General features: G+C 46.4%; 2 protein-coding genes and 1 long non-coding RNA gene across 3 annotated transcripts; 1 reads left to right on the plus strand and 2 right to left on the minus strand.

The window, feature by feature from the left end:
* The first annotated feature begins 446 nt into the window (after window positions 1-446).
* Window positions 447-8,011, plus strand: LOC135397233 (tetraspanin-33-like). The gene is made up of 6 exons (XM_064628667.1): window positions 447-552; window positions 1,349-1,487; window positions 2,595-2,846; window positions 4,109-4,453; window positions 5,203-5,399; window positions 7,572-8,011. The coding sequence occupies exons 2-6, from the start codon at window positions 1,377-1,379 to the stop codon at window positions 7,735-7,737; spliced, it is 1,071 nt and encodes a 356-aa protein (XP_064484737.1). The 5' UTR covers window positions 447-552; window positions 1,349-1,376; the 3' UTR covers window positions 7,738-8,011.
* A 2,136-nt stretch (window positions 8,012-10,147) lies between these two features.
* Window positions 10,148-19,870, minus strand: LOC135397234 (uncharacterized). Its single transcript, XM_064628668.1, has 8 exons — window positions 19,780-19,870; window positions 19,084-19,275; window positions 17,896-18,062; window positions 15,274-15,486; window positions 12,849-12,973; window positions 11,637-11,766; window positions 10,944-11,228; window positions 10,148-10,401 (listed from the first exon to the last, which is right to left on the minus strand). Exons 1-8 carry the CDS (start codon window positions 19,805-19,807, stop codon window positions 10,234-10,236), a joined length of 1,308 nt encoding a protein of 435 aa, XP_064484738.1. The 5' UTR covers window positions 19,808-19,870; the 3' UTR covers window positions 10,148-10,233.
* Window positions 19,871-21,546: 1,676 nt separating this feature from the next.
* On the minus strand, window positions 21,547-23,117 carry LOC135398293 (uncharacterized). Its single transcript, XR_010424063.1, has 3 exons — window positions 23,030-23,117; window positions 22,187-22,273; window positions 21,547-21,579 (listed from the first exon to the last, which is right to left on the minus strand). It is a non-coding gene; the product is annotated as an uncharacterized LOC135398293 (long non-coding RNA).
* Window positions 23,118-27,422: the final 4,305 nt, after the last annotated feature.

The raw sequence follows: 27,422 nt of genomic DNA on the forward strand, positions 1-27,422 counted from the left end.
AGATTGGTGAGGGCTATGAAATTGACTACCTAGACTATGGCTATAACAAACTGGACACTATGGACCTTCTTCTTCTTCTTGATGTGGCATGTAGTCGTAACAAACTTGGAACTAATGTCGGCAGGATGTCCTCTCAGCCTCTTATGCTCTCCAAATCTATACCACATAGCTCTTCTCTCAGGACCAAGCTTCTTTTAAGAAGCTTCATTGGTAGAAGAAGAAGAAGAAGTTCGCTTTTAGTCACTTCTGCGTGATTGCATAGGTCCGTGTTGATTAGCTACAACTTGATTCTATGATATAATGATAATAATCGAAAGTAGGTACGGTGTGTCTGCCCACAACTGCATGATGATCGCCTTTATTGTCTCGATTGTTGCCCCGACAGACACTAGCGCCATATCGGTTTTCGAGGATTCCTACTTTGTAACGCGCGTGCGTCACGTGCTTTCACAAAATTCATGGTTATCGTCATTCGTCACTCGTGCTTCGAGAAACATCTGAAGAACAACGGAAGAAGGGGAATTTGTTGTGCAGCTCCTGGGACGGAAAAACGTACGTTACGTTCCTTACGTTACGTTACGTTACGTTACGTTACGTTTACGATTACCACCTCTCGTGAACGTCGGTTCGATCCTTGCCGGAAACGGTAGCTATGTAGGGGAAGTAAACGTTGCTTCCAGCACTTTGTGTCAAAGATATGCCGACGCATGGGATGTAGTTCCGTATCGGCACCACTGGCTTTTTTTTAAAGAAAAAAGTAACAAAAATCGAACGCTTTTACGTGAAAGAGGAGCTAATTAGTAACGAAATTAAAACAGGAATGACCCTCGTATATTCGGTGAAACGTGTAAAAATTAAATTTTATTCCCGGTTTCTTGAAGCCGATCCGCCATCTTTACTGAGCACCTTCTGATCTATCTCGAGGCAGTCTCGACGCCCGCGCCGCCTAGTGCGTGCCTGGGGGGGGGGGAGGGGCGCCCCCCCAGACCCCCCCCACTCTGTAGAACCTAACCTAGACTAACCTCACTAAAGTGAGGCGACTTAGCCAAATTCAACGACTTGCAAGTTTCGAGTCCGTTAGGCTTATCATTCCCGTGTTAAAGCATTCCCCTGCGCTAAAAATCAGATGGGGTTGTTGAAATGCATATCAAAAACTTCTAGTCCACAGAATTTTTAGATTCAGTATATGAACTCCTTCCACTGGTCCCGATACGAAACTACACCCGGCGCGGACTAAAGAACTATAGGCGGTGGAAATTATCCGCAGTGCTACCCTGCGGCACGTGCAGCTCGTTAGCCACACAGGTGTGGGCGGTCTCACCTTACGGGTAAATCTACTCCTAACCAGTTCCTCACCGAGCAACGTTTACAGGAAGATGGTTGCTGCAGAGCCTCCGATGAGAGATGTGAGCCCATTGCAGCGCTATCCCTTGGTCATCATCAACCTCCTCTTGATGATCGTATCGGGGATAATCACCGCCATCTCTGTAGGTACCTGAGTAGTACAGGGTGTGTGCAAAAAAAACGTAAGCCGCATTGTTGCATGTAACTCGAGGAACTTCCGGTAGCGTACGATGGCGTGTTTATGCGTCCGAAAGCTACAAAAAAATCCCGGAAGCCGTACTCAGCGTAAAAAAACAAACAGAGCGCGAAAACATCGACTTTCATGCATTAGAATAGGGCAGTCGTCACAGTGCATGGCGGTCTCGGGAGAGTTATGTGCAGGCCCCGCTAGGGGCACTACCGATGAGCATCCATGTGGGACGTCGTTTCGATTTCTGCAACGATAGCTCCCCTAGCGGTACCTGAACACAACCCCCCCCATGTTGCCCTATTCTGATGCACGGAGGCTGACGTTCTCGTTGCTTTGTTGCCATCGTGCGCCGCCGGAAGTTCGTTAGTTAGGTAGACAACAAGCTATGTGCCTAAATCACAGGGGTGACACAAACCCGCCATTGTTGTAACTACCCTCAAGCGGGTGCTTCTGGCAAAACTGCCATCTTGTCCTGGTCGCACGTAATAGAAAACGTCATTTTAAGGTCATGTGACTTTGTTTACATGTCGTTTTGCCGCTTACCGACATATTTTCACCGTCTTAACACCAAGAGGTGGCTGTATTTTGCCAGCGTAAAGTGTGCGGTGCTTCTTTCGCAACATGGTAGCCCATTTCACCTTAGTTTAAGTACATCTCATCGGCCCCGGTAAGTCTTAACGCGCGGTCGTCATCACATCTTTGGAAGTTGTCAACAATACGAGGCTTTATGTGTAAAACTGCGCGTTTTACTGCGAGATTATCCGATAATAATTACCGTGATCGAAAAACATCCAAAACGTCGTCCAGAAACAACCGCATTGTGTACAAACGGTTTGGCCGCTGATCACGGGCGCCGCCATCTTTAAGGTCGCGTGTGCCTCGACGTTTGCTGTGACGTACGACCAGGACCTGTCCATGATGCATTGCGCTCGCCCAGCACGCTTTCGTCTACGGAGCAATACACTGGATGCCACCCCTGTGGCCTAAATGCGGGTTACGTTTTTCTGCACACACCCTGTATACGGCGCAGCAGCGTGAGTAAAATTCATTCTGTTCGCAGTGTTACTCGCTGTACCTGCGTTGGGACGATATCCAGTTTATGTCCATCATGATCACGATCGCGGTGAACCTGGAGATCCCTTCCATCATCATTGGATCCGTCGTGACCATCGTGTCTGGAATGGGATTCATTGGAGGCCTACGCGAGAACGTTCTACTTCTGACCATATATTCTCACGCCATGTGCGTGCTTATGCTCATCAGCGTGGCTTTATCGCTGCTCGCCTTCTTGCTTCCAACAATGAGTACGAAAGTATGTGAGCCTCACATATATAGGGGGAGGGGGAAATTCGGAGAAAGAAGCGATACTGACGTGAGTCAAGCAAAGTCGTGCAGTACAACGAACCGTTCAACCACCGAATCGTAGAGGCACAGCGATTCTTCAGTTGAAGAACAGTGCCATAGTTATCCAGCTACTGTTCTTCTAGCAGTTCTGCAACTGAAGAGGTTCAACGGTTTCACGGGACAACTCTTATTTTGTGCTCTTCAACTGCACTGGCCACCCCAACTACTCTGAAAAGCCAATGGGCTCGTGTTTGAGATGTCAACAGTGTCTGCTTGAGGTCTTTTTTTAAAGAAATGACTCTAGAGGCCGTATTCTTAAACGATCCTTGACTTCATGACAGCGAAACCTCGAGACGACGGACAAGGAGACACACGTTTGTGTATGTCACTCGTCCCGGGGTTTCGCCATCATAGATACTTATCAGCTTGCTTGCTATACTTAACTATCCTTTCACGATCCCCGACTAGACAGCCTCCCTCGACTCCAGTAAGCGGAAGCAAGAAGCGTTCCCGCCACACTAGAGCTCTTGGGCTTGAAGGAAACGCCGGATGTACTCTGTAGAGCTGGAGGAGAGCGCGAAGAATCTTCTCCGGTCGAGGGGGCCTTTTCGAATCTTGGTCTCCTGGTACGGGTCTGGTCTTGAGGGGTGGGTCTAGTCGAGGATCATTTAGGTATACGACTCTATAGATGACAATGTCGTTATCTACAGGCTTCGCTTCAGGGTATCGACACTGAGGTGCAAAGGGAGAGCAGGAGCGCCATCTTGTTTCCCACCACAACGGTATCCTCCCCATTGGAGGATCAAAGGTGGCTAACATAATGCTCCCTGTGGGATAGAGAAGCGTGTATGATTGTTGCGCGATAATCCATGTATTGCCAAGCAGAGCGTTCTGAGGACGTCAAGGTGAGGTCGGGGCCGTCAATGGGGCTGCTTGCAATGGAACACCCGCGCACGACAGATGGAATCGTGCGCTAAAGTGCGCGTGCGCATGGGTAGCGTGGCGCGGAAACAAGATGGCGCATGCTCGCTCTTGGAACTCAGTGTCGGTACTCTGAAGCGTAGCTTATTTAGTGACTCTATCGTTATCTTAAGAACGTACTCTTTTCTAAACTACGGAAAGACGTCTCACTGACACAAACTCTGAACGGGTTGAGCGCTGCGCTGTCTCTGAGCAAGCGGTTGATCGGCTCAGCTCCGCAGAGCTCAGGTTGGTATTTCCTCTTCGCAGACGATCCATGAGTTCGTCACGGTGGATCTCATCGTCCATTACAGAGATAATGATGACTTCCAGAGGGTCATCGACTTCATGCAGTACACATTCAAATGCTGCGGTGTGACTCAAGACGGTTATCACGACTGGAACCAGAATATGTATTTCAACTGCAGCAGGTTCAACCCGAGCTTTGAGCGTTGCGACGTCCCTGCAGCTTGCTGCTGTCGCGAAAATCCGAACGAAGACATAGAGACGGTCTTGAGCAGACGCTTCTGCGGCCACAGGACCCTGGCGATGACGGAGCAAGAAGCCTGGCAGAAAATTCATACCCGAAGCTGCACGGACGCGGTCATGGCAAAGGTGAGAGATTTTTGACGAATGACTTCGCACGGTTTTACCACGTGAATACCACTTCATCCAGCCCAATAATTGGGCGATTAAGGCTCTCCAGCGTGTGTACAGGTTCACTGCAGACATCTTGTCGTCCTGTCCCCTTTCCATCCATACATTTAGCTTACCAAGTGAATTATATCTATCTGTATATTCTCCACTAGATTCTTCGTTGTTTTGTAGCTATTCTTTTGGACTGGTTCGAAACATCATATCCATGGTTTTTTCGCTGCTATATAGCTCCAAATTATTATAGTTCTTGTGGTTGCTGAAGGAGGTCAGCATTCCGCTATAGTCCTAGTGACTTGTTTGAAAAAAAAGCTGAAGTTATTTGGCAGGGCCTTTAAAGGCACTCCCACAGGCAAAAGCCCACGTGACATACAATGTAACAATTCTTCACGATGAATTGAATGAATTTTGAATGAATTTAATTTTGAATGAATCTTGAGACATTGTCTGTGTTGTCGTTTTTAGTCCCTCAGTCTCTGGTTTTTAAATTATGAAGGATCACAAATTAAGGTAGAACTCGTTATAATCAGTTGAATTCACGACGTGTTTTGGCAACCTGTTCCACTGGGATCAGCTTTTTGTCGAACTGAGTCGGGCTACCATGCCCTGCCTGTTATTCTGCAAGTAGTATGCGATGGTGACCGATACCGCCATGTATAGTTCTTCCCTGGGCTCTTTTACAGTTTTCTTCCCCTTTCCTTGGTATTCAGGTAAAGTCGTCCTCGTTAATCATAATCATCAGCTGTTCCGTCGTAACGGTAATCATCATGGTGCTGCGCTCCATGGCGCTCAGCGTCAAAAATGAGATTCTCTCGCTGACGAGCTTCTACGAAAAATACTATGCCTCTCTCCGGCGCGGAGAGCGAAAGTCATTCGCCAAGCAACGAGCACTCAAGGATATTACCAAGTGGGTGTCCATTCATTTTGCGGTTGGCATACTATCCACGGGGGAAGGAGGGAGAGAGAGGAGGCACACCGTTTCACCGTGGAAAGAGGTGGTCTGCAGCTTTCTGCGGATATGACGTCACCTCGCAACTTCCGGTTCGAACGTTCTGCAGTAGAAGCAGCAAGAAATAAGCGAACCTGGCTGAGAGGTCCTTTTCGTGACTCTCACTCGTCGAAAATGGCTGCTTGTCGCACGCGGATTCAGCGAAATGGCGCAGATACTGTTACAAGCAGCATACAACAAACTCAACGCTAGAACCGTAATTTCAATTTTCCCAGCATCTCTATAGCGGTGGCTCTCCACTTCTGTGGCGCCTTTGAGGTCACACATGGCACGCGCATAGATGTCCACCTCTGGATAGATGTGCCCATTAGCCAAAATGACTCCCAGACTTCCTTGGGTAACGTGATCTTTGCATGCGCAGGGATGCCCTGTGCCCGCACTTTTTGCAGCCATCGTCAAGCGGTCGGCTGTTGCAAAATGCCCATTTTGTCCTGGTCACATGTCAGAGGTCATGTGACGTTGCATATATTCCGTTTCGACACTTGCTGGCATTAGCGAGTTCTAATGAATCGGTTTTTGTCAAACGGTTCGCGAACAGTTTAGCGGATGACCGGGGGAAGTGACTCAGAATGTGATCATCGGGTTGGGCCGTGGCCACACTGTTCGGGAACCGTTTGAGTGAAAACGATTCACTCCCTAATAGGGAGTTTTAGTGAATCGTTTTTTGCTCAAACGGTTCGCGAACAGTTTAGCGGATGACCAATGAGAAGGGGAAGTGACTCAGAACGTAATCATCTGGTTGGGCTGTGGCAACACTGTTTGCAAACCGTTTGAGTGAAAGCGATTCACTCCCTAATAGGGAGTTTTAGTGAATCATTCTTCCTCAAACAGTCTGCGAACGGTTTTGGCCCTTTCCAATCATATTATTCCATTCTGAGTCAGTCCCTCTTCTCATTGGCCGTTCGAACCGTTTGATTGAAAACGATGCACTAAACTTGTTATGATAAGGGGAAGTGACTCAGAACGTAATCACCTGATTGGGTCGTGGCAAATCCGCCTGCGAATCGTTTGAGCAAAAATGATTCACTAAAACTCGCTGCTCACTCAAACGGTTCGCGAGCGTTTTTTTTTCGGACGGTCAATGAGAAGAGGGAATGACTGAGAACAGAATCCTTCGATTGAGCTGTGGCAGAGCAGTTTGCGCCTAAAACTTCGTGCCTCTTAAAACGGTTAGATCAGTGTAAGTAGTTTATCGGGGTAACTTCTTGGTCGACTTGGATAGCCCATTCCTCCGATGTCCGAATGCACCGCATGGGGTCTTAGCATCGCATTGTCACAGGAGTGGCCAGCGGCGATACGAGGCCCCATTTGGAAGTCCTCTTTGTTTCGTCGCAAGGGTACAGGATAAAGCTAATTACAGAGACCGAAATATATTTTGCAAGACGACACGCAGAAGCAGCGATTGCGTTGTTTACGAACAGTTTTACCGGAATTATGAACGCCACAACTTGTCTGGTCACGTGTAGGCTGACGTGGTGCAATGTCACGTGGACCTGCGCAGAATACACGTCTTACACGCACTCGTCTATGGGGCGATATATCGTAGGGCACCCCAGGGGTCACGAGGCTGCAAGGGAGATCCGTCATTTGTCACTCGTTTACCCTCCTGCCTCTTTCCTCTCCTCCTTCTTTCCTGCCTCTCATTTCTAACGTTGTAGCCGTTGATGAGGCAATTAATGATCACGAACGATGGAACGACGACATTGATTGCCTCACCCACAAGTGCCATCATTCAGTTTGAAATCTGCATTCTTGAAGCCCCTGGAACAGAGCTTCACCGCGCAACTAAGGCAACCACCATCCCGAATGACGTATCGTTCACTCAAACGATCTGTTGTCAGTTATGTCAAACGGGCGTACGCTCTCCACAAGTCCCATTATGTGCGGTGATGCCACTTCGGCGCGTCACGTGATCAAGTTCCGTTTTAAGAGAGAGGTTGCAATAGAAAGCGTATCTTGCAAGCGGCAGTGTTACGGTTCACGCTGTATCTGCGGCTACCGAGCTTTCCCTTGTCGTGCAAGTCATATGACATAAATAAGATGACCGCAACTTTACTTTCATACGTTTAGGGGCAGCGTGGAAACGAAACGGCATCGTCCTGTTATGGGATTTCATCCACCACCTCCGAAGCATCGTGGTCCTGTACTGGTTCACGAGCAGCGCCGACCTGCTATTCCCGTTGAAGCCATGCAAACAGGTCCATTGCCTGGCGTGCGTCACTTTAGGGCCAATTGACGAACCCTTATGGATCTCCTTTGTAACTGGCATAGAAATACATGGGATACTAACAATTTTGCTTTCAGTCTGTGCGCATAGGCGTGTCTTTCAGTTTGTAGGTTCAGGTAATGGCCACTGCCTACTTGGAATGCTTTCCGTGCGGTGCCAGCCATGACACGACTAAGCGTTAATAGACCCAAGAAAGCCCCGTTATACGCTTGTGCACCATCAGCCGAATGTGGTGTATGGACCCTATGAGAATAGACGTTGAGTGCGTTCGATGCGATTATCGGAACCACGCCCCCCCCCCAGAAGATGGTGCGGAATTGAAGCCCATGGGCATGGTAGTTCCAGCGTTCTCCTTTTGGCCAAACGGTGGCACTCTTGATCAATGGACGTTCAGCGAACCTATGAGCCACCCACGAGGCCGGTTTGTGGATGCAATGGAGTACGAGGGACAGTATGGACGCCACATAGATACGAAAGCCAACAGAGCGGTTGCCCACGCGGCATAGAAACAGCCGCTAGAAGCGCTACCCAGACCACCACTAATGTCTGAGGGACGTCGTGAGGATGTCCAGAGAACGTCCGACGTAAATGCCTCCCTGAGAGCAGATTTTTGCCTCGCGCTGGGTGGGCGTAGTGCCACACCACATGCAATAGACAGCATTTGTGCTCGCACCGATGATGTCTGGGCCACTGCCTGGGAAATAAAAGCAAGCCTCGAGTGTGTTTGCATGTAACTGTCCCTACTGGAAAGAAGTGATATCCAGGCACGTTACATATAGGATTGGACACGTACCCTCTGTGTCTGTCTCTGCGCCATGGATGTATCGCACGATTTGATGATGACGATTTGATGGTAAGAAGAAGAAGAAAGGAAGGTGTTTTCAGCGGCGGATGTTAGTGGTCTTTGCTGGCGCTGACGAAACGTTCGGCATCTTTGGCCTTGCCGCTGAATGTCTCCGCACTTTCCGTGACAGTCTGCAGGTTTGTTTGTAAAATGTTGATTATGTGTTTGCAGAAAGGCTATTAATCGCAGGAAGTGAACTTCGAGGCAAGGAAGGGACGTACATGGGACAACAATATTTCTTGTCAGTTCCTTGTCTCTAAGCTCCTTTCCATCATGTACAACTACCTAACTTGCATCTTATCTCTCCTTCAAACTTAATAACTTTGGTCTCTCAATGCTGCATTGACTTGGGCCGTGCATGAGGGCAGGAGGCGCCGGATATGCAAAACCAGCATTCGTGGAGAGATCAGTTCACTCACTAAGTCGAGCTCCTTCAAAACGGTCGGACTTCCTGGGAACCAACTAGCAGTTGCCAAGCGTTTTTGCCCTTTATTTATGAACGGATCGTTCCGAGGTCAACAGAAACCTTCAAAGGGATTATTCAGTGGCCTTATGAATGACGCCTGAACGGACAAAACGTTTTCCCGAATGAAAACGAAATCCGAACAACAAACTAGTCGCACAAGGGGCAACCAAGAGTTCCTGACCCCAATTGATGAATAAGGTGTTTGCTGTCACCCGCAGGTTAATAAACGGAGGTTAAAATTACTGGTGGAGACCAGTCCAGCGCGAATATGCTTACATCTCTTCGTTCCAAGATCGACACAGCAGTAGGCATGGTCCAGAGCAAAATTAAACAATTTAGTACTGCATAATAGTGTGAAAGCTCTAACGTCATTTCTTTGTGTGACTGTTGCATAGGAAGACATGGTCGAAAGCAAAATTATGCAATATGTTGCATTATAAACACTATCCCAACTCCGAAATGCTGTTCCATTTGCTCGACACTACTCACTTAACGGAATTACGAATCTCTCGACTTATGAACGATTTTTTGGGGACCCGAGGGTGTTCATAAATCGACGGTTGACTGTATATGCTTCAAACACTGACCGGTCACGACGCCTGTCGCCCTGTGAGTCTGGTGTATGGATCCCACGAGAATAGACGACTGCCAGCAAACAGGCGGGGAATCACCGCAGCAGTAGCAGCTCTAGCTCACACCGTTCTACCAAACAGCATCATTCAGTTTTTCAAAGCATAGCCCACTCTCCTCATGATCAATGGGCTCACGCGATGAAGACGGACTTTCAAGGACACCTACGAGGCGCTTAGTAGAGGCCGACGCCATACATACTAAATACCTGCTTAATACCTCCACAGACACACTACTATAGTAGATCGTGGTCAGTCAACACAGCTGCTGCTCGTGCGACTGATGACTCTGCCTCTCTTCATACTGGTCAGGTTTTGTCGTTACTTACCGTCCCCCATAGTTTATGCTGCAATGCGTTCACATTCTTCTTCCTCCTGGAGCGCATTGTAACACAGTAGTGAATCAGGCTTAAGGGTCTGCAGTCTGGACACCAAGGAACCTGAAAGAGCTGACCGCCATAGGTGAAAGTGGGACAGGACGATATGGCAACCACTTTTATTACTCGAGCGGTGAGCCATTCAAATATCATTAACGCATTTTCGCTTGCAGCTCCAAGTGCAGCCTTTCAGGGATAATCTCGACGCAAGGTGCGGAGCAAGTTACTCGCTTCTGTAACTCTCCACAGTGTCTCCCGGCGTTCCCAATGTATACATTCAGCGGTGTCCATATTGATGTCCGCTAGCAGAACGCCGAACTTCGAACTCTTTTGCACTTCTTTCCTAGCCATATCGTACTGAAAAAGAGGGATGCCGTCGCTCTTTAGAAGCCCAGGACTGCACAAGAACAGATCTGTACGTGAAGAGAATTCATGCACCAAAAACAGCATTTGAACAGGAAACCCAAAGGCTTCGAGGTCGGAAACTGGGGGCGCGCAATGAAGGTCCAATTATATTCATAAACGAAACTGCAGCTGCCGCTTTCCACCTTTGCATTTGCGGCTTGATGACCCCCCCCCCCCCTCCTCTTACTGTACAACACTATTCCTGCTTGGGGAAAACAAAAATATTGAACACTGGCAACGAGGCTATTTGAGGAACCGGAAGCCCCGCTTGTGGCGGTAGTACATCGTTTGTTAGTGAGGTAATAGTGGAAGCTAAATCCGCGCAGCTTGCCTCGCTGTAAAACGCAGAACGATTCCGAGGGCATTCCTAAAACGATTCACCACTGCCGTATGTGCGACTTCTGGTTCCTTCAACAGACTAGTTCCCAGTGCTGAATTTGAGCATGACAAGACAGCGCTTGTGTCTACGGACAGTTGCTTTGTAAACCACTTACTAATACGTTGATGCAAGGTTGGTTACTAAACGTGTAGGCGAATTTCTTTCCGATTATGAAGTCTATATTTATACAGTCATCGTCCTGGAGGAAAGTGGAGTAAGCAGATGGACCGCACATGCTGTTTAAGTCTCCGTAGTTGCGAGAGGCACAGGCTTGTTTCGCAGCTGCCGATGAAGTCGTCGCTTCCGTTGGAAGCTCATAGATGTTGACGCGCATCGAAAAGGAAATACCAAAGGACAGGTTTGTGTTGGGTGCAGCGGAAAGCATCTGGGCGGCCCTTTGCTGCAAATATTGGTATTGTGACAAGACGCAGATATACAAAGCATAGTTCAATAGAGATAATTGCGAAGCAATTATCTCTACACTATAAGCATCGTCCCACTAATAGACCCCAAGATAGCACCATGCCTAAGCACGCAGTATTTAATTTCATTTCTTCTCAGTGATGTATTTGCTCCTGGAGGACATCCCGTGTTGTCAGAGCCCGTGCTGCTTGTACATATGCCCAGCTCTGAAGCGTAATGTTGGGAATTTGGCGATGCAGGCGTGTATTATGCCTTGTGAATGGCATTATTTCTTGGCAAAAATGCTCTATCTCTCATGAATCATGGTAATATCCTGCTAGCTCCTCAGCGCTCCTTCACCCCGTTTCACAGACGCGCACAGACTTTCACCATATACATCGCTTACTACTGAAGAATAGGTGCCGTTCTCGATAGGAGTTTGCGACCACGAGCTAGTCGGGTAGATGAAGCAGTCGCTCGCATTCACTGCGGGTGGCGGAGTGATGTGAGTCTGAAGAATGAGCACGTCCAGGTGTCTGCAAAGAGATACATCCACTCGCACGACGATCCACACCAGAGCACACGGGAATCAGAACTGAATCCGAACGGAGCGTCATTCGTATAGCAAAAGCACACAGTGAAGCATTCGAACTACGGTAGCTCAAGGCAGCCGACTCAGCGATTTGGTTGGTTCAGCAAACCACACTAATCTGTTAGCTTTTCCGCACTTACACTTCGCACTGAGTAACGGGTCATGTCGAGAAGGACAGCTGGTAAATTTTTTTGTACGACCAACTGTTTGTGGAGAAACGGGGTGCAGAAAGGGTGTGTGTGTGTATTATAACAGTCACGTTGTAACCGCTCTGTTCATTTTCCTCCATATCTGCCGAAAGCTTCCAAAGATCTGGGCGGTATAGTGGGGTGTGGTAAATCGCGTCCTCCTACATATCAAACAATGCGATATCACTTTGGACTCCGTTGTTGATGCTGTCCACCGTTCGGCGGCGCAAGTCCTCATTCTGCTACTTCGCTAATCTGTTCCACATTTTCTAAAATTGAGTTGTACGCTTTTGAAAGTAATATTTTAATAGAGTATATATTTTCATAAAACATGCATACACTGCATATTTTCAGACGTATAGTACATATACAATCATACAATACATATTTTCATATAGGTTGCTCATACAAGGTTGCAACGTCAGGTTTAAGCATGATGGGGCAATAAAATTTGACATTTTTGTTCAGCCGTCCAATTAAGAGTACCAATCTGTACACTCTCTGGTGTACAGGTTGGTACAAAAGTATACGGAGCACGCGAACGCCGTACTTTTTCTTTGGTGCGACACTCTAGCGGCCGCCAAAAGTGGGTGAGTTTCGGAGGGGTGGAAGGGTACACTGCCTGAAATACACAGAAGTAGCGGCAGCTTCCACTTCCCAAGAGCATTCACGCGACACCGGAACAACCACTCTGTGTCCCTTGCAGCGTACCCTTCCATCCCTTCGAAACAGTGAACTCACCCGCTTTCGGTAGCCGCTAGGATGTCGCACTGAAGAAAAAGTACGTCGCTCGCGTGCTCCGTAAACTTTTGTTTAACAACCTGTACAATCTGCTTACTTGATAGCGGTTGCATACTGCATGAGTGAAGCGCTCTGCGCTGTCGATCCCGCCGACAGGTGCAGTCCAATGAAGAATGCACCCCGAGCACCCCTTTGGGGTGCGCCCATCGAGGAGAGTATTTTCTGAAAAATGTAAGCTGGATAATCAGTCGTATCTGAATATAGTCCAATTGCCGGGAGTAGACATCTTTACTAGTTTGAACCGCAGACGTAGAACCGCGGAAGTAGAAGACAGACTGCGGCAAGTCAAAGATAAAACAGCAGCCATAGCGGCGAGGAACAAAGTAATCGGAATACTACAGAACGCAAACCTTCCGCCTAAAAACATCACAAAAGCTGAACAGAATGCTCTAAAAGACCTTCGCAACGACGATACAATTGTTATTTTGCCCGCCGATAAAGGCAAAGCGACTGTGATACTGAATCGTGACGATTACGACAGCAAGATGGAGTCCATCCTTCAAGACCGCTCCCATTTCAGCGAACTATCGGGTGACCCAACAGCTGCATCTGAGAGAAAGATTGTTGCCGCGCTCAGGAAACTCAGAACTAAGAAAGTAATTACGGACAGTCTGTACTGGAAACTTTTCACCTCCGACGGAGCGACATCGAAGATATATGGCCTACCGAAAGTTCACAAGAACAATTGTCCTCTGCGCCCCATTGTGTCCTTCATAGGTGCACCGTCCTATAACGTGTCTAAATTCCTGGCTGAACTGTTGGCACCTTTAATGTACAAGAACGACCGGTCGGTGAAGAACTCTGCGGAATTTTGTGAGCTCATCCGTGACATCCGCATAGACGATGGCGACGTCATGATGTCCTTTGATGTCATCTCCCTGTTTACAAACGTGCCCATTGACGTAGCTCTGTCCATAGTTCGAACGAAGCTGAGAGCTGACGTTGACTTAGAAGACCGCACTGATCTTTCAGTTGAAGACATTTTAGAACTTTTAAAGTTATGCCTCGGACAAACCTTCTTCCAATTCAAGAGCAGGTTCTTTAAACAAACCGACGGATGCCCCATGGGCAGCCCAATTTCAACGACCATTGCCAACTTAGTCATGGAGTTTGTTGAAGACAAGGCCTTAGAGGACGCAGGACAATTCATCACCTTTTACAGACGTTATGTTGACGACACATTTGTGATTATTAAGAAGAATTTCACCAACACATTCTTTGACAAGCTGAACAACATTCATCCTAACATCCAGTTCACGTGCGAGGAGGAGAAAGAGAAAAATATCGCCTTTTTGGATGTCCTCGTGCAAAGAGACCCGTGCGGAAACTTGAAGACCTCGGTTTACAGAAAACCGTGCGACACAGGTCAGGTCCTGCATTATGGTTCGGGGCACCCTCTTGAACACAAGCGATCGGTTGTTCGTTCCCTGCTTTCACGTGCCATGAAGATCCCTTCAGACCATCAGACAAGACATGAAGAAATAACAAAGGCCAAAGCGGATCTACGAAGAAGGGCATACCCCGAGCAATTTATCTGTGATACATACCACCGAATGATGAATACACGCCCGGAACAGGCGGAAAGTAGTCAAGAAAGACCCATGTACGTTACCATCCCCTACCTGAAGGGTGTGTCAGAACCAATTAGACGGGTGCTCTCCCAGGTGAACATTAAAACTGCATTTAAGCCCACGACAACACTGAGGAACGTACTAAGCCACCCCAAGGACAGAACACCACCGGAAGAAGAACGAGGCGTTGTATACAAGGTATCTTGTCAAGATTGCCCTGCCGTGTACATCGGAGAAACAGGAAGGAAAACACGAACAAGAATGAAGGAACACAAGAAAGATATCGAGAAATCAGCAACAAACCCAACAGAACTGTGTGAACACGCGCGCAAAACAGGACACGTGTTAGACCTTGACAACCCATGCATTCTGGCGAAAAAGAACAAATGGGGGGTGAGGAGACAACTGGAGTCATGGCACATAAAGAAAACAAAAGAAGCTATCAATCGACAACCAGGCCCCCTCCCAGAATGCTACGCTCCTCTTCTACGTAAATACCCGGTGACGACCAGGACAGCGTCATTCTGATGATGGGACCCGAATGGGACCCGAAACGTTAACTGTATTTTGTTATGTTTGTTGAAAGCCGGTGCGGTTCAAACTAGTAAAGAAATCAGTCGTATGTGGAGAGATTTTTCTTGTTTTCTATAGGTCCTGCACTATGGGTATTCCCAAGATTTGTCCATGTGTGCGTGTGTGGGAGTGGGCAAGGTACTTTCAAGGGGGCAAAGCGCGCAACCACAGACACTTTGTCACGTACTTTCTCCTACATTTCCTTTTTCTCATGCATATCCAAAGCAAAGCTGTGTTATGGATCAGGTTGTTTGCAATGGTCAGACGTTTTGGGAAATGCTTTTTCTTCCCGCTGTTTCTGCTACAGGATTTACTTACATCAAACAAGCCTTCGAACGCAGATCTGCTACTAGAAAGTAGGGACGCGGTTCCGAAGCAGTTGAGAACGCCGAACAGTCTGAATCCTTTTGTGAAGAGATTTTTCAATGCACTCAGGGCGACAGTCTGCGAGATGGCAGCAGTCAACTGGTCGACATCACTTCCCGGAAACGAAACTCCAAGTTCCGGCTTCGGACTTCCTGTCCACGTCATCTGGAAGACGTATTTTTGTGCAAGGCACGAACAATGACGACATTTATTCTCTTTCTACTGTCGTCTGCTCGTCTTTGCTCTGGTCAGCCAACTTAAACTTTCCAGGTTTCCCTTTAGCCTTTAATTCCCACTACATATTCTCTATATACTATTCGCGCATACCTTTTTCGTACACTTCGTCAGAGAGCTTCCTCTTCCGGGGGTTCTGTTTTCTAAAATTTGTTTACAAATAGCGACACATGTCTGTTTAACAAGTAGTTGTAATAAATGTACCGCAATTTCTCTCTATCACTTTATCTTTTCTGTACCACTGACTAGATTAATTCTGTACCTCAGACTCCTTCAAAACTGACCAAAAACTGTTGCAATTTATTGCACGTACTGCAACTATGTATAAGGTGCATAGGATTTCACTTCAGCGACTGTTTCTGAAAGGTGTCTGTTCATGTTGTGTGTCGTTGAAGGTACAACCACATGTCACCGATTTCGACTGGTTCGCACAGCCAGGGCACTGTCTGCGATAGCAGTAGTACTGTGGCGTTGTCACGTTTCTGAATACGCAGGTTTCCATCCATTGACTACATGTATTTATTGGACATAGTGGCCTTTTGTGAGTGACCGCCAAAGTATAAAGTATATGCTATTTGCATTGTTGTTATCCCAGATACAAACAGTGACGAATATATTTCGTTTGTTTGTGTTATTTGGTTCCATAACACAAATGGCGGAAGTCGAAGCTAGTAACTACAGAGCAAAAGAGCAGCACACTTGCAAAAGAGTGTATATACAGATGCTGACAGGAAATGACACGTTTACAATTTTTTATCTACTGTATCTACGTGCATGCATACATACATATATACACACATACATATAGTGTCTAACAACCTGGAAATCTGAGAATTGTCATGGAATTTCGATACGAGTGAAAGGCTGTGGCTTGTCAGAGAAGTTGCTAAGAAGTAGCTGATCTCAGGAAAAATTGTGCACTGCCGAGTAACAGCTTGCCAGTACGACAAGCGCAAAGGCAGAAAAAAAGGGCAGCCTCACTGTAAGCGATCTTTAATCAGAAAAACAAAAATAAACAAGGGCCATAAATGAGGCACAGTAAGGGTTGGCCCTACTGCAGAAAAAAAGAAGAATGGGAAGTGGAACGATGTACAGTCAAACCTCGCTTTACGAACACCCTTCGTTTCTCAGAAAATCGTTCGTAAATCGAGGTATTCGTAAATCGAGGTCCGAGGTCTGCAGTGCACAAATACCTCACAAAACCAAGGGAAATTGATTTGAATAAGTTTTATTTTTGAAAATACTGCGTAATTGTGCTTTGCACCATACTTTCTGCAGTGTCTATCCTGTTTAGAAGAGATGACAGAAGTCTGACACTTGACTCATGCACCCGGTCCTCAAAGTACCGTATCGCGCGCGGATGAGACTGTTTCCAACGGCAAATATCACGCTTGTCACCGGGTGTCAGGACTGAACGCTTTCTTGGGACGGCAAGATGTTACCATCTCGGAGACCTGGTCCAAATTCACAACCATTCGGCTGTAAACGCCCGAATTATTCTTTCAGGAAATGGTGAATCATGTTTGTGGAACGTAGTGGCGTTCGGACATTGTATATGTTTGACCTTGGCAGCATGTATTGAGGAACTTTCATTATCCTCCGGTCCATTGGCCTGTCCTCTGTACGTTCATAACGCCCGTTCGTATATCGAGGTCAGAATGGCTTGGCTACTTTGGGTCCGTTCCCTCATAATCCGTTCATAGTTCGGATATGGAGGGTTCGTAAAACGAGGTCAAAATACACGGAAAAAGTTTGGTTCCCTGTGGAGCCGTTCGTAAGTTGAGGGAATTCGTATATCGAGGGTTCATAAAACGAGGTCCGACTGTATTTGTATTCTGTTTGAATTCGATGAATGATCTGTATCAAAACATAGGAGCAGGCACCAAGTTCGTTTTAGTTGGGTAAGGGAATTTCGAGGCTACAGTTTCTAATTTCAGACGTATTGACGGCAGGGGATGCACGGCAGGAACCGCGGTATGCATGCTGTGTCGTCGTTTACATCCTACGTGGCACGAACATTACTTTCGTAAATGTGCCGAGGATATAAGCGAAGGTCTTATTCATTTGACAGATGGTGATGATAGAGGTATTGCCATCTGGAGATGCAATGACAGTACAGTGAAAACAGCGAATCCGTGGAATACACCCCTGAAATTGCGTCTTCTGTAGACAATTCACAAGGGTCATTAACAAAATATTCTTCCGAGTTATTGCGCGAGACCACAAAGATGTGTGCTATAGGACAAGACAAAAATACTGTTTGGGTAGGTCGCACTTGCGACGGTAGTAGACCAGAAAAGTTTGCCTCGCAGACCTGGAATTGCAGAAACCGAAACTCACGCTGTTGAACGCCATCCAGGCATGCTGATCCTCAGACCCAATTAATCCACTTGCCGTTGGAATGACGCTGTCGAAGATGAAGTAATCACAGTTCGCAGACTTGTAACTGTCGTCATACTTGAACATCTCTCCCACGGTACACTTAATGAAGTAATGCGGAATGGTACCTGCAAAAGGACAAAACATTTGTAACCTTCCTCCATTTGTTACCGAATTAAGACCTGCTATTTTCTTGGGATCACTACATCTTCGCTAGGCCTAACGTTAGCGACGAAATATATAATTTTCGCGTAAATAATGGCGAAGCGAAATTTGAAGCTGAATATAAGTAAGCCCTGCTTCGCCGTTCCAAGGAACACTTTCATGATTTTGGTGACATGGCGGCCCCCATAGAAAACGGCAACCAATGAAATGCACGGAAAACATTGATTGACAGGTCGAGCCTCACATTTGGCTTCCGCCTAACGGCCAGAGTCCCCTTTTAATACGTGGCTCCGCAGTGAACGTGCGCGAAGCGCCATCAAGCGTGTAATCGGTACTAGTACTATACTACTCAAGCGCATTGGATCCTTTACTCCCATTGCAGGGGCGCCTTGTACTCTGCACGGTCCTTGAAGAAATGACCAACTCTAGTAACACGCGGTGATTTGTATGCGACGGACTCGAGCAATGCGTGTCGTTTGCTGGCAGAAGAAAAACAATATCGGTCTACACAACTACAGCGTGGCTCCCCAATTAGACAAAATCAGCTGCATGGGGGCGCTACACATCTCAAGATTCAAGGAACCACTTGCGCTCGGGGAAGGAACCGCTACAACCTTCCCTACTGAGCGTTGTGTGCCATATCCTGTCCTGTACCTAGCCAGCTGCATGAGCACGGCACCTGAGTCAACCACGCGGAGATCACAATCCTCGGAAACTGTCGCCACCAAAGTGAACGACAGGCACTTCAGCGCTTCTATATCATTGGGCAGGCAGTACAGGCGAAGAAGCCAGAGGCAAGTTTATTGGATGATTTGCTAAATGGCCTCTGGGCTGGGTGGGTCATGCCATACCACCTAGTTTCAGTGTGCACCCCAGGTGCTAATGCAAGAGCCCACCAGAGAGAAAGAAAAGGGCTGAACGTGCCATAGATGGGCTCCTTCTAAGCACCCAGAGAGCTAGAACACGCTCTGCTATGCTGCTTACCAGTCGTGGTCGGTGTGGCTGTTGTGGTTGTTGTGCTTGTTGTGGTTCTTGTAGTCGTTGTCGTTATTCGCGCTTTCGTCGATGTCTTGGTGGGGATAGGAGGTGGGGTGGTTTTAGGGCGCGGCATCAGCGGTCGTGGTGCGTAACCTTCATACTTATCCTTCTCTTCAGCTTCGTCTGAGGTTTCTCCAGCTAGAAAATGAAGCAAAAAGTTTCGGGCTAATGCGTAGCTAATGCGGATAATGCGTTCCTGTTAATGCATAGGAAACACTGGTATTCGACGTCGGTTATCTTCATCACTCGTTGTTTTACAGATTTTCGTTTACGTAAAAAGCGCTATTAGGACAGCAAGACCCAGAAGCGAGGCTTTCTCCACGGAAATCACACGAGCCAAGCGACAACCAAGGTGTCGGGAGGACAACCTTCCCCCGCCCGCCCCCACACATGGGGGTTGACTTCTCGTAGCACTTTCTTGTTGGGTTTCGGTTAATTTCATTATAGAGATCTGGCAATGGATATTCGTTGCTCGATCTCATATATCTCACTGTTACAACCTTTCCTCGTGCAATAGGAACTGTTCTCATTCACATGTTTGCACCTATAGGCACTTTTTTGATTGGCTACCATACAGGACATGGCTATGGAACAGGATATGGATATGGTCAACACTAACAGAATAACAGGATAATCGCTTACTGTCTGAGCCAGCGAGAATGATCGTCATGATAATCAAGCCACTGGCGAGAAGGAGGCATCCTACGGCAGCGGCAATAGTAATTATTTTCTTCCTAAAATGAAACGTTTTTGAACGTAAATACAGAGTGACGGCATTTTCAAGTCTGACACACGCAATATAATTGGCAATCATTGTTCAATTTGGCGTGCAGAAAACTTTGTTGAAACATTTATGTGCAGTTTCTGCAATAGTTATTCATCTGCACAAAACTGTTCCACTCTCTTAGAAAAAAAAGTAAGATAAGGCGTAACAAGCTACATGGCTGAAAAGAGAGTGCAACACCCTCCTACCCCAATGGCATTTGTCATGCATTTTTCAAGCCGTACAGCTCCACAAGGAATTGCTCAATTTGCATAAAATAAGTCTTGAATGTAAGATCTCAATGGGTTCTAGTACTAGTAATTGGTGCCAGAAATTTATCATTTATTTTGAGAATTTGTCTGCAGACGTCAGAAATTACGTTTCGCACTTCCTTCAATTTTGTGAATAAGTTTGATAATAATAAATCACCCTTTGAGGGCCCCTACGCTTCGAGGGCCGTTTGTGTAGTTTTGGCAATGCGTTTTGCAATTCTTATCTATAGTTGCTTATTTACTTTTCATTGCTCATTTAGAGGCGTCTGAGAAAATGGAATGCAAAAGTAGTCATTACTCGATGAAGGTAGTGGCATTTTTAATGTATTAATAAGCATGAAAAGTACTCTAATGTATCACTTTCAGAGACTAGTGAGTAATGATGATGCATTACAAAAGAAAGTCCAAGCACAGTTGAGTTTTTTTTCAATATTCCATCCCCTCATTGTGTCTGGTGGAGGTTCATTCGACGAGAAGCTATCTGTTTACAGTGGTTTATCCAGAACCAGACAAGGAGGCATACGCACGTGTTTCGAACACAGGAAGGAAGGGCGGTGTCGCGAAATATTTGTGGGTAAAGAATGGAAAAATCACTGCATGTATATGTCAACGCGCCTTCAACCTGGCCTACAAGGTACCCAGAAAAGCATGAAATATTGAAATACTCACTTTCTCTCTAAACGTAAGAGAAAAAGAAGCGTTAGTTCAAGTTCATGCAGAGCCACTTGTACACTCCTCATGCAGCTACAAGGACACGGGGCATGCGTTCACTACCCCGGTCGCTTGAAGCGCTGGCGTGTCATCACGTCAACGTCCCAAGCCCATCTTTTGGCACTCACAAATGCGTCCATTTGCAGAGGTGTTGCTCCCCCAATGGATGTGGCCTAAATCGCTTAGCCACGCCTTTCAACACTACATTCACCAAGGTGATATTTCCTTTAGCTTGCAGAGTAGAACATTCACCAACCTTTAGAGCATTACAAGATGTCCCCACATTGCTATCGAGACCAGTTTCGCAGTAGTATCGTATCATGAAGAGTGTCATAACAGAAGCATCACACAGATGGTGGCTAATTCACTGTGAAAGCGATCATGGCAGTCGTTCACCATCAATATCACAGAAGCATAAAGGTTTTTTGGGTACAGGTTTTGAAGCAAACGTTCTACGATGGGCTTTCAAGGGGGTTGATAAGTTTGGTGTGATAGACATTATGCCATAACGTGACGAATGAATTTCTAGTGAAGTGCCAGCCTGTGGCTATGACATGTGGCATGCTGATATTTTGCAAGCTGTCGTCTTGTCTAAGTTGACAGCAGCGATAGCAATCCCTCATTTTATTCTGGATTAGAATTAATGAGTGAACTAGCACGTACCTTCGTCGTCTCCTCCTTCTGCGCCGGCGCCATCTGTCAGTAAGAAAATAGAGGTGAACTCAGATTAACACTATCCACACCATAGTGCCGCTCGCGAGACCCCCGATCATGATCCCGGATCATCACGAATCATCACCATGCTTGCAAGTGCTATGTGACAAACGTTCTGAGCATAGACACTTGTTGCGCACCTAAAAAATAATGACATTCTGTCTAGACATTGCGAACATTTTCCAAGTGCTGCAGTTTGTTTCAGCCTCGGCTAAAGGCTAGGTGCCAGAAATGCCGTCAGTGAGCATTAGGAGATTCTACCTCTAGATTCTACTTCTATTCTCCAGATTCTCTAGAGACCTTACAGTTTCGGGGTCTCCAACAGTACAGCTGTGGCGTCTGCCTTCTGGCAACAGTGTGCGTCTCCGCTCTCCTTCTCACGTTGGAAAACTGCTGTGTTGACGATACAAATTGGAGATGCAGTGCTGCCAGACGCTTAAAGTCATGATACTTCCGCATTACATAGATGCACAGTATTTTAGTAGAATACTGTGCGAGACACGCAGGGTGCAATGACACAAATTCAGTAGGACTCTTGAGAGTAAACTTACTTCATGGTTCATGAAATGGCTAGGGTGCAGTAACTTACCATCTCCGGACACCTCACGCACCTCTGGCACTTCGGACGCTTCGGGTTCCTCTGGCTCCTCGGATACCATGGGTGACATCACAGACTCTGCAGGAGGAAATTAGCGACACCTTTCTCGAACCCTTAACGCCACACGCACCAAGCCTTAAAGGAGCACTTTTGTGGTAAATTCTAACGTACAATGCAATCCTTCGTTGTGGTATGTGTGGTGTGTCTCGACCGGTGAGGCCGGTAATGTAAGAGTAGTGCAAGCGACTCATAATTGTGGGCACGAACGTCATCAGGTATCACGTGTCGCAGCAAAGGAAATGATATTTCATATGGTCCGCGTTGGCAAAGAAATAGTGCGGCGAGTTTTCTGACAAAGTCTGCACGAATGGGAAATCAAAGCAAGCGTGTCGTAGAGGAACATAATTCTGCTACAGAACCTTCTAGATGAACCTTTTAGGTAGAGGTGATAGCCCGCGCTTACCGCGACATTATCATCAATGCCACACGTAGTTCTATGTCTGGTCCCAACGGCTGTGACGTGGACCACCACTGCAGTGCTCGGACTTTCCTACAAGAATTTTACTGCAAGTACTCCACTATTTTTCCATTGGAGTAATGGCGTAAAGGCGTTAGGTGATTTGCTGAACTTTGTAAAAAAGTTCAATAACAAAAATGCTAGAAATATAATTCCAACACCATCTTGGCTATCGTTTAAAATGCTGGAAGTACATATTCAATTGGGCGAGTTAGTAGACATTTTATCTCTACGGGTGCCTCTCATAAGGTCCTACGATCACATGCCACACACAGCAAACCAAATGCAAGGGCTCAAATAACAGGTCAGAAACTCACATGACCATTGTTGTTCCAAAATGACAGGAGGAATGCTTCTTCTTCTTCCTCGTCCATTGGCCTTGATCCCCAAAGGGAGATTCGCCAGTGATCCTTCTTCTTCTTCTTCTTCTTCTTCTGCCAATGAGATAATGGCCATGAGCCACTTCTTTGTTCTTACAGACACCACCTTCTTTCTCCTCGTCCCGAAATCGGAGATTAGCCAGTGCTCGTGACATCTAAAAGCACTAGTTCTAAGTATCGGAAAAGACACACTTGTGCTCTTTCGAAAAAGCTAAAAACAGAGTGATTGATATACATATAAAATACAGAATGCAGCACACTGCGCTACCTCCCATTATGTGTCGCCCCGAAAGATAGTACTGACGGTAACGATACAGTGCTTCCCAGCAGGGTTAGAGGGATCTGGCGGAGTGGTCTGACAAGGTGGTCATTAAAGGGACACTGGAGCAAGAAGCACTGTACAGTTTCGACAGTGTGCACACTGTCGGGTTGGGTGTACTCCTGCGCGGAGATATTGGAGGTATTTTAAAGGTAGAGCTAGGCAGGCTTCTAACGTCTACTAAATAGACTCACTATTATAGACACTTCCTCATTATACATTATACTACATATACATTATACATATATATACATATACATTATACATATACATTATACTACATTATACATTATACTAGCGAAAGCTATTGGACACGCCCCACGGTTTTTCTTGTTCTTTGTTTCCTAGGGATGACAAATAAACAAATTATTTCACCCTGTCTTTGTCGAAGAGTAAGCGATGGCAAAACACTTTTCACCAATGCTCAAGCACCTGTGTACCCGCATAACGCATGTTATTTTCATCAAATCAAAATGCGTTAAAGTATCTGTACTAAATGGTAGCTTAATATCTACACCTCTCAGTCAATTACTAATTTCCCATAATACACACAATTTAACCTAGCAGCACTGAACTATAGATGGGCCCAACGCGGCCATACGTTTGTAGTAGTAGAGATCTAGCACAAGACATAACCACTTTTTCTAATCTTGTGCAAGCTAGTAGTAGAGATCTAGCACAAGACATAACCACTTTTTCTAATCTTGTGCAAGCTAGTAGTAGAGATCTAGCACAAGACATAACCACTTTTTCTAATGTTGTGCAAGCTAGTTGTATCCAGTTCAAGCAAACTCCATACCATTAGCTGGTTCCAGCTACGTCATAGACCTGCCCCTTCACGCTGTTTGGTCTATGGTGCGCCAGCCGTGCATATTTGTCTTTGTTCACCACCCACTGATCACCACTGCCTTGTCCTTGTTCCCCTAGAAGTCAGCCCAGGATGAACATTCTGCCCACATTCTCTTTCACGTGCACCACCTTATAGTGTAGCTACTATCCTTGTGGTGCTACTTACCACTACTTATTCAGGCACTAGTTACTCAGCACTACTTAATCTGCAGTATGACAGATTGGTTTATTCCACGCAATGGCTGCGCCTACTTGACCGCTGACCTTCACACCAATCGCATGCATTTTCTGGCATCTCTTTCTGCTGATTGGCTACACTGACCCAAGATGTCAGAGACCACCCCGACCACATATTGGTCTATTCCACTCATTGGTCTAGAATTTCAGTATGTGTTCTTATTAATCTGGGGTGCTTGGCTACTTCTCACAATTGGTGGAAGACCTCATAGGCTGGCTCCTAATATGTAAACTATATCTGTGGGTGCTTTTGACCCAGCAGTTCAGGGCATTACCATGTTTCACTTCAAGAAAACGCCAGCACTACTGCATAGTACTCCAGTAGAGCACAAGCGATTTCCTCGGCTAGGTCTAGGTCGGCTAAGTATAGACAGGTTTAGATGATAGACTGAGGATAGGTTCGAGCAAAGGGTCACTGAAGAATGCGACCCTGCAAGTGACAATGCCCTTTTCTTAGGAACATAGACTTTACTATACTGCAGAAAGGTATCCACTTCTCAGTAACATTTTTGTGGCATAACCTATGAATGGGTTGCCCGCTGCACTAACTGAGCATGCTCACAACGATATTTCTTCCTCGCAGACCATTAAGTTTGTGGCAGTAGTCCATTACAGAGACAGTGATGACTTGCAAAGGCTCATAGACTCCACACAGTACACGTTTATATGCTGTGAAAAAGTAGCGCTCTTGAAAAGTGCACGCAAGGAGCAAGATGCCAGGAAAATAACGTTCAGCGTCACCTACGAGCCGCGTATAGGAACATGCCGTTTAGTAGGTGCACCAGATAGAGTAGACGCCACCAAGATGCAGAAAGTAAATGCCTTCTGTGACGAGTCAGCCACCTGAGCTACTGTTATACTACTAGGTCATGGTCAGCCAACTGCCGCAGCAAAACATTGCCAGCACAGCAGCTGACCACAGCTTGTCTCCACTGGCCCCCTGCCGATGGTGTCCTCATGCAGAATCATGTAAGGTTCTCCCTATCGCTCTTTATCAGTACAGCCTACCTGACTGACATTTTTTGAACGGTTGATTTGATTTGCACATCGTGGGACCAAGTTGTCATCATGGGCGTCTGCAGGATTGTTTCTTGGATGAGGGCAGTTCAAGAAACAAGTGAAGATGGAGAGGGCGTTTGGAATGAGGAGGAAGAAAATCAATTGTAGTTTAATGTAGGTCATCTTCAACAGCCCTAAGTGTTACAGACCATAACACTGTAAAGCGATATTTACAATAAGCTCTGGACTGTCTTTCAGACAAAGCCACATTTTATGGATCCATCTTTGAACTGGTAGTCTGAAACGCATACTGCAATTAATGCTTTGCATCAAACGAAGTTGACCAGCGACTGGACGAGGTATAGGCAATGACAGATGGTGGTCTTGCAAACATTTTCTTGTTGGCTGTGACGATGACACTGCACACAGAATGAGTTACACTATGGCACACATGCAAGACATTGACAAATGAGGCATGAGGTGACAAGAAGAGCTAGAAGCATTTTTTTTTTCAGAAATGCTGCCCTGATTCCTCCTGTGTTAAGACCCCAGCGCAGTGCAGGCCACGAGTGCGGAGTCATTTCCGGTACAGTTTTCTTTCTCTTCCGCTTTGTGCTTCTTGTGCATTCTTTTTTTTTTGCATTCGAAACCGTAAAACTGTAGAGTCCAAAAGGCAGCACAGATGTATTGTGGCCCTATTTTCTTCGTTCTCAGAGTCTGTATTTGCACGTAAAGTCAAACCGCAACTTCGGAACTGGGGGATGGGGCAATGTAGATCTGAAACCAGAGACTCGAAACATGACATGAGATCTTCCGTGACAGTACGATGGTCGCGGTAAAAGGAACAGCTGAGGATTCCATCCGCAAACCGTCGAATGCCAAGAATGACACACCGGGTGTAGCCCGTGAATGTCGGAATGAATGAAGTAACATAGCCACATACAGGGTGTCCCAGAAAACGTGTAATTAAATTTAATGAAAAACTACACCACCTAGAGTCATGCTGTCCATGGCATTTGTTCTTACTGGGTTTTTGCCACCTCCTCATGTGAATGTCGTGTAACGTAAGTTTAATTATGTAAATTTTTGCGAGCTTAAGTCGGAAATTTGCCTAGTAAAGGTCACTTTTTTACCCCACCAATGTGAAGAGCGTTTCCAAATTAGTTAAATTAATGATAATTGACAGGGATATTCAGGGGCTATCCCATCGAAAAAAATGGCCGAACATCATGCTCTACGGAGGGCGCACAGAATAGCGCACGATGAATTTTTCAGCGCAATCTTTGTCAGCCGGACGAAAGGAGTTTGGAAACCCAGCCCTCCCCGACACAGCAGAAAGAAATGAAACAGGCACGGCTTATCACATCCGACTTTCGCTGGGATAATGCTCTCCCTCTCCCAATTTTAGGTACTACTACTACTTTTTCTACTATCACTCTGTGGGCTGGCTTCGGAACCTCCTTTCGTCGCACTGAGAGCGATTGCGCTCAAAAAGTCATCGCGCGCTATGGTCCGGTGCTCCAAAGAGCATGATATTCGGCTATTTTTTTCGATGGGATAGCTCGTGAATATCACTGCGAATATATCATGAATTTGAGTGAATTCGGCACGCTTTTCATATTGGTGGGGTAAAAAAGTGACCTTTCCTTGGCAAATTTCAGTTCAGTTCGCATACATTCGCATTTACATAATTAAACTTGGAGTACATGACATTCACATTAGAAGGTAGGCAAAAGACTAATAACAACAAATGCTGTTGACCGCATGATTATAGGTGGCGTAGTTTTTGATTATAATTCAATGACACGTTTTCTGGGACACCCTGTATGTAGCACCAGGGCCAGATGATCACAACACGATCGCAGCACTTCTACCTGTAACGTGCACAATAATATGGAACAGTGGCTGTTATGTGCAGAACTTGGA

Source organism: Ornithodoros turicata, chromosome 6 (assembly GCF_037126465.1).
Source record: "Ornithodoros turicata isolate Travis chromosome 6, ASM3712646v1, whole genome shotgun sequence".
NCBI classification, from domain to species: Eukaryota; Metazoa; Arthropoda; class Arachnida; order Ixodida; family Argasidae; genus Ornithodoros; species Ornithodoros turicata.

Excerpts from the sequence above, each read along its gene's own strand:
- LOC135397233 (XM_064628667.1), top strand. The coding sequence starts at position 1,377 with ATGGTTGCTGCAGAGCCTCCGATGAGAGATGTGAGCCCATTGCAGCGC. Across the intron at positions 1,488-2,594 it reads GGATAATCACCGCCATCTCT|TGTTACTCGCTGTACCTGCG; the intron begins GTAGGTACCTGA and ends TTCTGTTCGCAG. Across the intron at positions 4,454-5,202 it reads CGGACGCGGTCATGGCAAAG|GTAAAGTCGTCCTCGTTAAT; the intron begins GTGAGAGATTTT and ends CTTGGTATTCAG.
- LOC135397234 (XM_064628668.1), bottom strand. The coding sequence starts at position 19,807 with ATGACGATCATTCTCGCTGGCTCAGACA. Across the intron at positions 18,063-19,083 it reads AGCCACACCGACCACGACTG|GTACCATTCCGCATTACTTC; the intron begins GTAAGCAGCATA and ends GTCCTTTTGCAG. Across the intron at positions 12,974-15,273 it reads CGTTCGAAGGCTTGTTTGAT|AAAATACTCTCCTCGATGGG; the intron begins GTAAGTAAATCC and ends TACATTTTTCAG.